Raw genomic sequence first — 11,538 nt, 5'->3', positions numbered from 1 at the left:
AGGCGGCAGGCAGGCAGGCGGCAGGCAGGCAGGCAGGCAGGCAGCAGGCAGGCAGGCAGGCAGGCAGGCAGGCAGGCAGGCAGGCCTGTCCACTTCACTCTGAAGGCTTTGTCCTGAGACAGAGTTGGTTTCAGGTTGTTTGTTTATTTGGCTGTTTGGTTGGTTTTTGAGACAGGGTTTCTCTGTGTAGCCATAGCTGTCCTAGAACTCACTCTGTAGGCCAGGCTGACCTTGAACTCAAAGATCTGCCTGCCTCTGCCTCCTGAGTGCTGAGATTTAAGGCAGGAGGGAGGATTTTATGGTAAATCCAGATTCCAGGTTGCATGAATGTGAAATGCTCCCGGTCAGACTCGGAGCCACACTCACCCTGGCACCCAGTGGCATAGCACACAGGGACAGCACAGCCGTGAAGGGCTTGGAATGGCTGAGTCTAGAGTGCAGCCTGGTGAGGGCCCTTCGTTGTTAGATTTGTCCCCACCCCCTTTCTAGAAGATGGACGGCAGAGCAGCAAGGAGGTGGCACTGGATCCTGAGGGCCTTGCTTGTTCTGAGTGACACTGGTAATGAGGACCGGAAGGGAGCAGGGAGTCAGATCCAGGGCTCGTGTCCCGAAAATGTGGAAATCTCAGCCGTTGTCTGTTTTTACCACCCAGGATCTCCTAGACCTGGTGAGCAGGGGGCGTGTGTGTATGTGTGTGTGTGTGTGTGTGTGTGTGTGTACATCTGCTTCTTAGTTCTCCCTGTCGTGGTTCTACGCTGCACAGACTCTAGAAGGGAGGGGCCCTGAGACCCAGGAGGAAGGAATCAAGGGATGTGTATCAAAGGCAGGGCACAGAGCAGGCGGTGCAGGCTGAGTGGGCTAAGCCCGAGGATGAGTATGGCAGCCAAGCTGTGCTGAGACAGTGTCTTGGGGACATTTTTATGACAGCATTGGGAAGGTTTGTCCAGGATGAGCCTTATAGAGACCACTCCTCTTGGACCTCTCCAAAACCAGGAGCTGTCCTGGTCCCAGGATCTCACTGCCTCATGCCAGCATCTGGGATGTCTTTTGAAGAAAAAGGTCAGACATTAACTGGTGTTCTAAGGCAGCTGCCGTGCATCTCTCCTTAAGCATGCTCTGAAAAACAGTTTGTCTTGGAGAGGTAAACAAACCCATTCAGTCATTTCTTGAAGTCAACAGTTGTTGGCACTTATATGTGATATGGCTGCAGCCAGACATCTGAATGGTAGCCCTGAGGGCTTTGGGAGCACTGGCTTCCCTGAGAAGAGGAAGATGGGGACGAGGTGGCTGATTTTGTTTTATGCTAATGTTCCTCCTCCTCCTCCTCTTCTATCATCATCTCTTATTTCTGTTGTTGTCTTCTGAGACAAGGTCTCTACATAGTCCTGGCTGTTCTGGATCTGTTATGCAGGCCAGACTGTCCTGGAATAAACAGATCTTCTCACCTCTGCCTCTCCAGTGCTGGGATTAAAGATGCGTGCTCCCACACCTGGCTTGAAAACAAATGACCAAAATCCTAGTTTTGTTAAAACTCAGTTTCAAAGTAACCAAAAGCCTGACAAACATGGAAGAAAACAGTCTTCGTGGCCAAGACAAACTCTCTGTCACTTGAAGGAGCTTTTGGTCAACGCTCCAGACAGCATCTCACAGATGCTAGTGTGAGGCAGAGGTTGGCCTTCAGCGTAGGTGCGAGTGCTGCACTGCACCGGGTTTCACCGGGTTTCCGTGCCCCAGCCGGCTCACGGTCACCTCCAAGCTAGTCAGCTGCAGACTCCACCGCCCTGCGCACGCTCACACGTGTCAGTTTTACTCTCGCTCACACGTATCAGTTTTACTCTCGTCTTAGCTTTTCCATTTTGGAAAAGTCTAGTCATCTCACCTTAGGAGAATCTTAATTTACACATGCAGACCTCCTTCTTAACTAAAAATACCCTTTTTCTTTCCACCTTCCTCACCGAGAGCGCCGCTCCACACTCCATGCCTCTGCGTCTCCTGTACACTGTCTCTTTTTACTGTTTACTTCCTGACCAGAGACTTGTCTGCTCAGCTGCATCCGGGACAAAAGGTAGCTCCTGGCATCACTGCAGACATGATAACTGACTAGGGGGCGCTTGTCTGTTCAGAGTCTTTAACTGCTTGGATTTTTTTTTTAAAAGCTCTTTTTATGCTTAAAAAAATGTTGAGATAGAGAATTACAGAGTATTCTATTCCTGTAGAAGTTGACAAGGATAACAATTGACCTTGGGCGGGAATTGTCTCAGCTTAAGCCCCAGACAGGAGACACAGCCCACGATGTTGCAACAATGTTGTGTGTTAACCTTATAGTTGCAAGTTTTAGATTCCAGGTGCAGGTGTTCCTCCCCCCCCCCCCCAAAAAAAAAAAAAAAAAAAAAAAAAAAAAAACAGAAAGAAATAGCAAGTTGTTGGGTTTCCTTGGAGGACCATGGGGAGAGGAGAAAAAGAGAGAAGGATGGAGCAGAAGGAGGAGGGGTGGAGGCTGTCCAGTGTGGGCTGGAGATTCTGTTGGGTCCAGTGACGGCAGACTCTGTCTAGAGCAGTTGTGTTTGGGGCAGGTCTGTCAGGGGGAGGAGACTTAGACCCAGACAGTGTTTCGGCCTCCGTCAGCTGCCTTGTCAAGGGCACAGATGTCGGGGTGTGATAGTTGTTCTCTGGGTTTCCTGCCTGAAGTCTTGGAATGTGTGTGGATGAGGTGGGGGTGCCGTTGGAGGGAGGAGTCAGAGGGGAAGGTGGGGTGCAGTCGCCAGGTGGAGGGATGAGTGCTGGTCTCGGAGAAGCTGGTGGTTGAGTGGGACTTGGTGTGGCCATCAAGGCTGTTGCCTAAGGCTTAGTTCAAGGGAGGCCAGTTTGGGAGGCACCTGTTCTGGTCCCGTGCTGAGGCCATGAAGGAGAGATTTTTTTTCTTAAAATGATGCCAAAGAGATCCAACTGTAGGACAGGGGTGAAACGGTGTGTTGTTCTGTGGTCAGACTAGTCTGGCCAGATTTCAATACAAAGGAAAATAAGGTTTTGTTGGCTGTGTCTTTTGAGATGTTGAACATAGAGTTTAAAGAATGTGAGTGAGTCAGAGGTCATGAAACCCATCATACCAGAGATGCATGCTCACCCAAAAGGCCTCCTGGGAGGGCAGCAGGCCTCTTTCCAGTACTGACTTGACTGAGGTTTGCCCAGAACCAGAGCATCCTCTGAGAACACAGAGACCTCCAGATCCACAGGGTGAAATCCAGTTGGTCAGGCCAGACTGACCTCAAAGAGAGACACACAAATAGCTGGCCAGAAAAGGGGGCTCACTGAGAGAGTGAAACTTGGGCTACCCATGGGTCTCTTTATTCAGACAGTCTGGCTGGGAGGGGGCAGATGAGCGGAGTTTGTTGTATGGTTGTCTGTGGTGCTGAGGTTCCAGCCCCCAAACCTGTTCCTGTTTCCGTGTGGTCCCTCCTTCCTCTGAGTGGAAGTGCTGTGCTGTTAGACGTGAGGAGAGACTTACACTTTTGTCATTAAGAAAGAGTATTTCTTCCATAGAACTTGCATATTTGTTTCCCTGTGTGAAAGGGCACATTGGCAAACATGGCACAAATCTCACAGGAAGGTGGACAGGATGAGAAGATGTTAGTGAACATTAAACACGTTGATTGAGGAGCTGGAGCGGCAGCTCAGCTGTCAAGAGACCACAGTGCTCCTGCAGAGGACCCAGGTTTGGTTCCCAGCCACCCAGGTTGGGCAGTTCACAACAGCCTGTACCTGCTCACCGTGAGTTAGTACCAGGACAGGGATATGGAGAGACCCTTGTATTTTTCTGGCTAGTATTTATTTTGTGAGTAACCTGTTCATGTCTTCATTTTGTTCCTTTGGAAATTTTTTCATATTTGTACATATATGAAAGTACTTTTTAAAAAGTATTTAATTCTTAGGGCTGGAGAGATGGCTCAACAGTTAAGAGCACTAACTGCTCTTCCAGAGGTCCTGAGTTGAATTTCCAGCGACCACATGGTAGCTCACAACCATCTGCAATGTGATCCGATGCCCTTTTCTGGTATGTCAAAAGAGAGTGACAGTGTGCTCTCATACATAAAGTAAATAAATACATCTTTAAAAAAAGGGGAGGGGGAGTGCTTAATTCTCTTTAAAATATCCTTCGTGACTTCATTTCAGCTTTAGGAAGGTAGGTGCTGGCACAGGCCAGACAAGGAAATGAGACTCCCAAAGCGGCTCCATTACCCACGCATCTCTTTGTTCAGAAAAGTCTGGCTGGGACGGGGAGGTGGGACTGGAACTCACTCTATAGAACAGAGATCCACCTGCCTCTGCCTCTGCCTCCACCTCTGCCTACCAATTACTGGAATTAAAGGCCTGTACCACTATGTCCGCCCTAATAAAACCATTTTTTTAAAGATGTATTTATTTATTTATTTATTTTTAAAGATTTATTTATTTATTATATGTAAGTACACTGTAGCTGTCTTCAGACACTCCAGAAGAGGGAGTCAGGTCTTGTTACGGGTGGTTGTGAGCCACCATGTGGTTGCTGGGATTTGAACTCTGGACCTTCGGAAGAGCAGTCGGGTGCTTTTACCCACTGAGCCATCTCACCAGCCCCCAAGATGTATTTATTTATGTATCATTTATTTTATGTATATGAGTACACTGTAGCTGTACAGATGGTTGTAAACCATCATGTGGTTGCTGGGAATTGAACTCAGGACCTCCGCTCGCTCCGGCCCCGCTCACTTGACCCAAAGATTTATTTATTGTTATATGCAAGTACACTCTAGCTGTCTTCAGACACACCAAAAGATAGTGTCAGATCTCATTACGGATGGTTGTGAGATGGTTGTGAGCCACCATGTGGTTGCTGGAAATTCAACTCAGGACCTCTGGAAGAGTAGTCAGTGCTCTTAACCTCTGAGCCATCTCTCCCGTTGGTAACATGAAGGGTTGTCATGCATGCACAGAAAGCCCAGCAGGCTTGCACATGTTCCGACTCAGAACACCCACCCTCGGCAGACACGTGTCCATGTCCACACACGTGCAGGTTTAAGGCTGTGGAGACACAGTCTGACAGCCGAAGTGAGGAGAGGTCTGTGTCTCAGCTCACAGTGGAACACTCATTACAGTCAACAAAGAGTGAAACAGATGTAAGTTCCTAGGGGAAAAGAAAAGATAAAAAGCCATGAGGAGGGAAAGCTGTTAGTTCACCCCATCCTGACTCCACAGTGAGACCTGTCTCATAAAAACACCAAGATGAGCAGCTAGCTGCTGCTGACAGCCTGTGTGGGATGTGCATGCCCCAAGGATTCTGTTTGTTTAAGTGGGATGTGGTGACCCATAACAAGGTAGGAGAGTCACGAGGTTGAGACCTACCTAGTCTGCAGTTACAAAATGAGTTCTAGGACACCCTGGGCTATGAGACCCTCTCAAAACACACACACTCACATACCATAACCAATAAAATAAATCTGGTATTTCAGAAGAAAACAAAAACAAAATGAAGCCAGTTGCCAACATGAGCAAATACCTCTGAGTAAATGGGCATAGTGTGGCCACAGTTCCAATAACTTGCTGTGTACACAGTTGTATAGAGCAAGACAGGACTCAAGATTGCGGCAAACTGTTAGCAGTTATGATCTTAAGCTGAATATGTTGGTATACACACACACACACACACACACACACACACACACAAAGACAGAGTTAAACCTTCCATACGAGCCTGGGCCTACTCATACATATAAACACACACATAAGCACACACTATGCACTCACACACTCAAACACACTGTACTCTCACACATTCCCATAAAAATACACTATGTACTGACACACTCATAAACACACACTGCACTCTTGCACTTGCATAAACATACATTGTGCACTCTCACACAAACTATGCACTATCACACTCACATAAACATACACTGAGCACTCACATAAACACTGCACTCACACATAAACACACTATGCACTGTCACACACACTATGCACACACACACTTTGCACTCACAGAAACTCACACTATATACTTGTTAACATAAACATACTGTGTGCTTATACACATAAACATGCACTTTGCACTCACACATAAACCCTCAGCACTCACACATAAACACACTGCACACTCACACACACACATGCTCACACTCACATAAACACACACTGTGCTCTCATGCTCCATACACAGTCACACCCTGCAGTGAGCCCTGGTGGGAAGAAGTTGAAGGACGGAAGCCAGAAGCAGGTCCTGGTAAGTGGGACAGCTTGGGAGGGCTTGTGGCAGATTACAGCAGGAAGCCTGCCTTGCCCTGATGTGGTTTCAGAGTGGATTGGCACCTTGGCCTGCTGTGTAGGCCCTTCCATCCTGTTGGCAGTTACAGGTCAGCCCTGCCTCTGTGCCAGCCTCCTGGTAAGTGAGCTAACTTCCTGGAACCAGCAAGGCCTGTGTCCCATTCATTTCCTTCTGCTCTAGGAGAGGAAGGAGGTCCCGGCCCGAATGCTGCCCTAGCAGCTCGCCTGCCTCTGGCCCCTGATGGAGGCAGATGGTGGTCCCAGCTGCTGGGCTTCCCTGGGTAGGGTGAAGCGAGCTGGATGGCATCTGGCTCCCCTCAGTCTGCCTGGTGCTCAGGCTCAGGAGCAGGCACCAGAAGTGCTTGGTCCTTCCCTGCCCTTGGCCACCATCACTTAGGAGGGACTCACTCTGTACTGGCAGCACCTGTGTGTCACTGCCATCCTTCCCTCCCTGGGAAGGGCTGGGACAGTCTCCTGAAAACTTTTACTTAGATTTACTGGGTAGAAATAGTAAATGTACTGCTATGTTTGTGTGTAGTGGTGCAGAACATGGTATTTTGATATTCTTTATTATTATTACTTTACCTTATTTGGACTTTTTGAGACAGGATTAATCATGTAGCCCTGGCTGTCCTGCAACTCACTCTGTAGACCAGGCTGGTCTTGAACTCTCTGCCTCCTGAGCACTGGAATTAAAGGTGTGTGCCACCATGCCTGATGTGGTAGTCTTAATATGTAGTATTGGATGAGAACAATAGTTTGCAATATGTATATAGTGATAGTAGCTTCAAACTAAAAAATTAAAATAATCAAGAGGGCTGGAGAGATGACTCAGTGGTTAAGGGCACGGATTGCCCTTCCTGAGGTCCTGAGTTCAATTCTCACATCGTCCACATGGTTGCTCACAACCATCTGTAACAGGATCTGATGCCCTCTCCTGGTGTGTCTGAAGACAGCTACAGTGCACTCATAAATAACGTAAATAAATCTTTTTAAAAAATAGTCAAAAGAATGTGGAGTCGTCCTAGGTGCCAGGGGCAAGAAAATGCGGTTGTAACACTTAGAGCAAACTGAGGTTGCCTGTGGGGAACAAGTCGGAGCGTTCTAAACTCCACACTTGTGCCTTCTGTGGTTGATAGTGGCTGGCGAATTAAGAGAATCCAAGATGGCAGCCCCGCGGCGCCCCAGCTGACCGCTCACTGTCTCTGCCCGTAGCTTACACCGACTTCTTCCTGCCACTGCTGAGTCGCTGCCCGTCTGCCATGGGGATAAAGAATAAGGATGGGGAGACTCCTGGGCAGATTCTGGGCTGGGGACCCCCCTGGGATTCTGCTGAAGAGGAAGAAGATGAGGAGGTTTCCAAGGAGCGGGAATGGCAGCAGAAGCTACAAGGCGAGCTGGAGGATGAGTGGCAGGAGGTCATCGGGAGGTTTGAAGGTGAGGAGCCCATTGCCACCCCCCGCCGCCCCCCCCCCCCCCCCCCCCCCCCCCCCCCCGGCCCTGTGTCCTCTACTCCAGGCCCAATGCATGTGGCCTCTTGATTTCACTCTTTGTCTTGTAAGTCCGCTAATCACAGCCTCTCTCCAACAACCTCATCCCACCTCCCGAACAGATGATACCTCCCGGGACACGCAGGAGCCTGAGTCCTTCTCAGCCTGGTCAGAGCGCCTGGCTCGGGAGCATGCCCAGAAGCAGCGGCAGCAGCTGGAGGCAGAGGGATCCTGCAGACCCCCAAGGGCTGAGGGCTCCAGTCACAGCTGGCGACAGCACGAGGAGGAACAGCGGCTTTTCCGAGAGCGAGCCCGAGCCAAGGAGAAGGAACTGTGTGAGAGCCGAGCCAGGAGGGCTCAAGAGGCTCAACGGGACAAAGGGCCAGAGCCTCCCAGGGCTGGGCCCAGGGCAGAACACCCACGAGGGGCAGGGAGGGGCAGCCTCTGGCGCTTTGGTGATGTGCCCTGGCCCTGCCCTGGTGGAGGGGACCCAGAGGCCATGGCTGCAGCCTTGGTGGCCAGGGGCCCCCCTCTGGAGGAACAGGGGGCTCTGAAGAGGTACTTGAGAGTCCAACAGGTCCGATGGCATCCTGACCGCTTCCTGCAGCGATTCCGAAGCCAGATTGAGACCTGGGAGCTGGGCCGAGTGATGGGAGCCGTGACAGCCCTTTCTCAGGCCCTGAACCGCCATGCAGAAGCCCTCAAGTGACCCTAGGGAATAAGCTAGAACCTGTGGGGACGTAGCCTCAAGAATAGACAGAAGGAAGCAAGGACATGGATGGGGATGGACAAGAAGAGGCAGCTGCCGCACAAAGAGGAGAGGATATGGGGCGGCTAACGTAATGGGTGCGGGGGAGGGGGAGGCTCTACTACTGCTCTGGACTGCCATTTCCTAATAAGACTTGGTTCCACACCTCGCTCCAGAGTCTCCTCTGTTTTTTCCATTGCTATGGTTTTAATCACCCACGACATCTCCTTTCCCGCCCAACTGTTGAAACCCACAGCTCCCACACACCTGCAGCACAGTCACAGTGCGCTCTCGATGGAGACCAGAAGCCCCTGCCTGCCCTCCTTCAGAAGGCCCGGTTCATCCTCCAGTCCTCCAGACCCTCTGAGCTCCCCCACTCCCACCCCCCACCCCCGGCCAGGGTCCTGACAAGGTTGCAGTTGAAAAAAAAATGTGAACAAGAGACAGAAAAAGGAACAACCCCCCCCTACATCCCCAACCACATCCTCACCCCTGCCCAGCTCAGGGCTTCCCCTCTGCTGAGTCACTGAATGAGCTGGGTTGGGGGCAGCAGGGCTAGGGGACCACGAGGACCAGGGAGGATAGAGGATAGAACCAGAGGGGATGGAGGAAGAGCCCTGATGTGGGGGAGGGAATTTCAATTGCTAAAATTAGAAGCAGGAAGGAAGCTGGAAAGGGCCAGATTATGTAACCTGGGTTGTCTGTTCTTGGGCAACTAGAGATCCACACCCGAGCCTATCCAGGCTTCTAAGTCTCCTCTCATCTTCTCTGGGGCTCCAGTCCTGGTATCTGCTGTTTGCCTACCACACCCAAAACCTGGACTTCAGTTCTGGGCAATCCAGGCTTGGCCTAATACACAAACATCTACTTTCCCAAGAACCGGTAGTCGAGGTCTAAGGGATCGGAGAGAGAAGCTCTGAGACGTGGAAGATGGAGTAGAGCATCCACACCACTTTTCAAGTTCAGGAGCTCTCTGGAAATGGAGAGACTGTGCACAAATCCCACTACCAACACCTGAGACACAACCCGGTCCTCAGTTTGTTTGGTTTATTTTCAATAGTTGAGGCAAGACAGGAAAGAATTGCGCGAGTGTGCGCTGTGTGTGGTCCAAAAGGTAATGGTCAGGGCTATAGCCCAGGCCTACCCTAGGGGTCCCCGAATTGCACAGAATGAGGTGTGGGGGCCAGAGACCCTCAGGGACCAAGCTCCCTGACCCCAAGACTAGGCAGATGCTGAGCGNGGGGGGGGGGGGGGCAGCTCTGTGAGAGGAAGCTGCCGAGATTCAGATTCGGAGAAGAGACCTGGAACTGTAAGCAACCCAGGCATCCGGTTCCTCTCACAGGCTGGGGATCTCAGAAGCGGCATGCAAAGAGCCCGTACTGGAGTCGGGGACCCGTGAGCAGGGGTGGGGTGGGGAACCCGTGAGCGGGAGTCCAGGAGGGCGGCGGTACCCACTGCTCCCAGATCTTTCATTCTGGAGCACTTGGTTTCCTCTTCTACAGGAATTACATGAAACCGAGCTAAGATAAGCTAGGATACCCTGCCTACCCGACCCCAGCCTCCCTCCCTAGCCCTCTCTGGTGGCTGTCCCCCAGGCCTGGTGGGGGTTCCCCTGAGATAAAGGCTGTTCACTTTCTCTGACCACATGGTTTCCGCTTCTGCATCTTTCATTTCCTAGGCCGATAAAAATACTGAGTCCCAGAGGCCCCGGCTTCCTCTGACCCCCTGGTACCAGGCAGCAGGCATCCTGTCCACCATGGTGGGGGTAGGGAGGAAACTCAGGGATCCCCAAGAGTTGACTCAATGCCGACCCGACCCGACCCGACGGGGGAACAGTAGTTGCTGCAGAAATGTGTCTTCCCTCAAGCCGGGCCCAGGAGTTGGATCTCTGGGGTGGGGTGCTTTGGGGCTCAATTTGAGAAACAAAGTTAGGAAATAAATTAGAGATTGCATGACTGCCTGGGGACTGAAGTGGGGGTGGGTTCAGGTTAAAGCAGGAAAGGGATCTGGGCTTCTGTTTGGCACAGGTCAGCTGAGCATCATGGAATTCAAACTCTGCTTTGGGGAACATAGCCATAGCCCAGTGACTGAAGGCATGAATTGCTGCCTTCACAGTAGGGCCCATGGGATCCAGGCAGGAGGCTCTCGGGAGGCCAGGGACAGTGAAAATCCCTGAGGCTGACCAAAAAGCTTGGGCCAGAGCTAAGAAGTCACAAAACATAGTGTGAGCTGGTGTGAGCTGGAATGTGCTGGTACACACTGAGCAACTCCAGGCAGAGAAGCCCAGGTGTATGAGAGCCTGTGCAAGCAAGGCTGGGATCGGGGAATTGGGAGTTTTACTGTAATGGCGACCTGGGGCACCTGTGAGGATCAAGAATGGAAGCGTCCTTCGGGGCCCAGACTGACTCTCCCGCATGAGCTCAGCCTTTCCAATCACTGGGACAGGACCCCCAAGGGCTTGCAACTAACTTAAGAGACCCAGGAGCTGCTCCTGCCGTTCTCCCAGGCTTCACCTCGGCTCTTCTTCTCCCTGCCCCAGAGCCGCTCACAGGCTACAATGCTTGCCTATCTGGGTCATAGAAGCTGGGAGCCCTCTTCGCAAAACCAACCAGAAAACTTAACAAACTTCTCTGTCCCATCTCCCAATGTAAAAACTGTCCTTAGTCCTTAGATGAGTTCCTTCAACCCTGTTGTCTGGCGCTAGGTCATAGACTCCACAGAGGCCTCGGGAGAAAGGCCTTGCCAATGGATGGGCCTAGCTGAGTTCCCTGACCATGTATCTATTAGGGGACAACATCTGTCCAGTCACATTTCTGCACAGCTGTTCCGTAGGCGTCAAGTCTAAACCTAAAAACTGGCGCCCAGCCGGGCTTTGACTTTTTTTTGACTCCTGTGGCAAAAAAACTGGTTTTCATATGATTTTGTTTTGTTAACTTGTGTATATGTATATATATATATATATATATATATATATATATATATATATATATGACTTTTTTT

At 50.9% G+C, this 11,538-nt stretch overlaps 1 protein-coding gene across 3 annotated transcripts in view; it reads left to right on the top strand.

The window, feature by feature from the left end:
• Nfkbil1 (NFKB inhibitor like 1) overlaps window positions 1-8,707 on the top strand; it is a 17,331-nt gene extending 8,624 nt beyond the window's left edge. For all 3 annotated transcript variants that reach the window (XM_029531442.1, XM_021217576.2, XM_029531443.1), the window contains exons 3-4: window positions 7,516-7,737; window positions 7,913-8,707. In XM_029531442.1, coding sequence (XP_029387302.1) covers window positions 7,516-7,737; window positions 7,913-8,499 — 809 coding nt within the window. In that variant the 3' untranslated portion in view covers window positions 8,500-8,707. The remainder of the gene's footprint in view (window positions 1-7,515; window positions 7,738-7,912) is intronic.
• Window positions 8,708-11,538: the final 2,831 nt, after the last annotated feature.

The sequence above is a fragment of the Mus pahari genome, chromosome 18, assembly GCF_900095145.1.
Source record: "Mus pahari chromosome 18, PAHARI_EIJ_v1.1, whole genome shotgun sequence".
Taxonomy (NCBI): Eukaryota; Metazoa; Chordata; class Mammalia; order Rodentia; family Muridae; genus Mus; species Mus pahari.
Note: the sequence above shows the minus strand (reverse complement) of the source record. Positions and strands in the feature narration are given on the sequence as shown.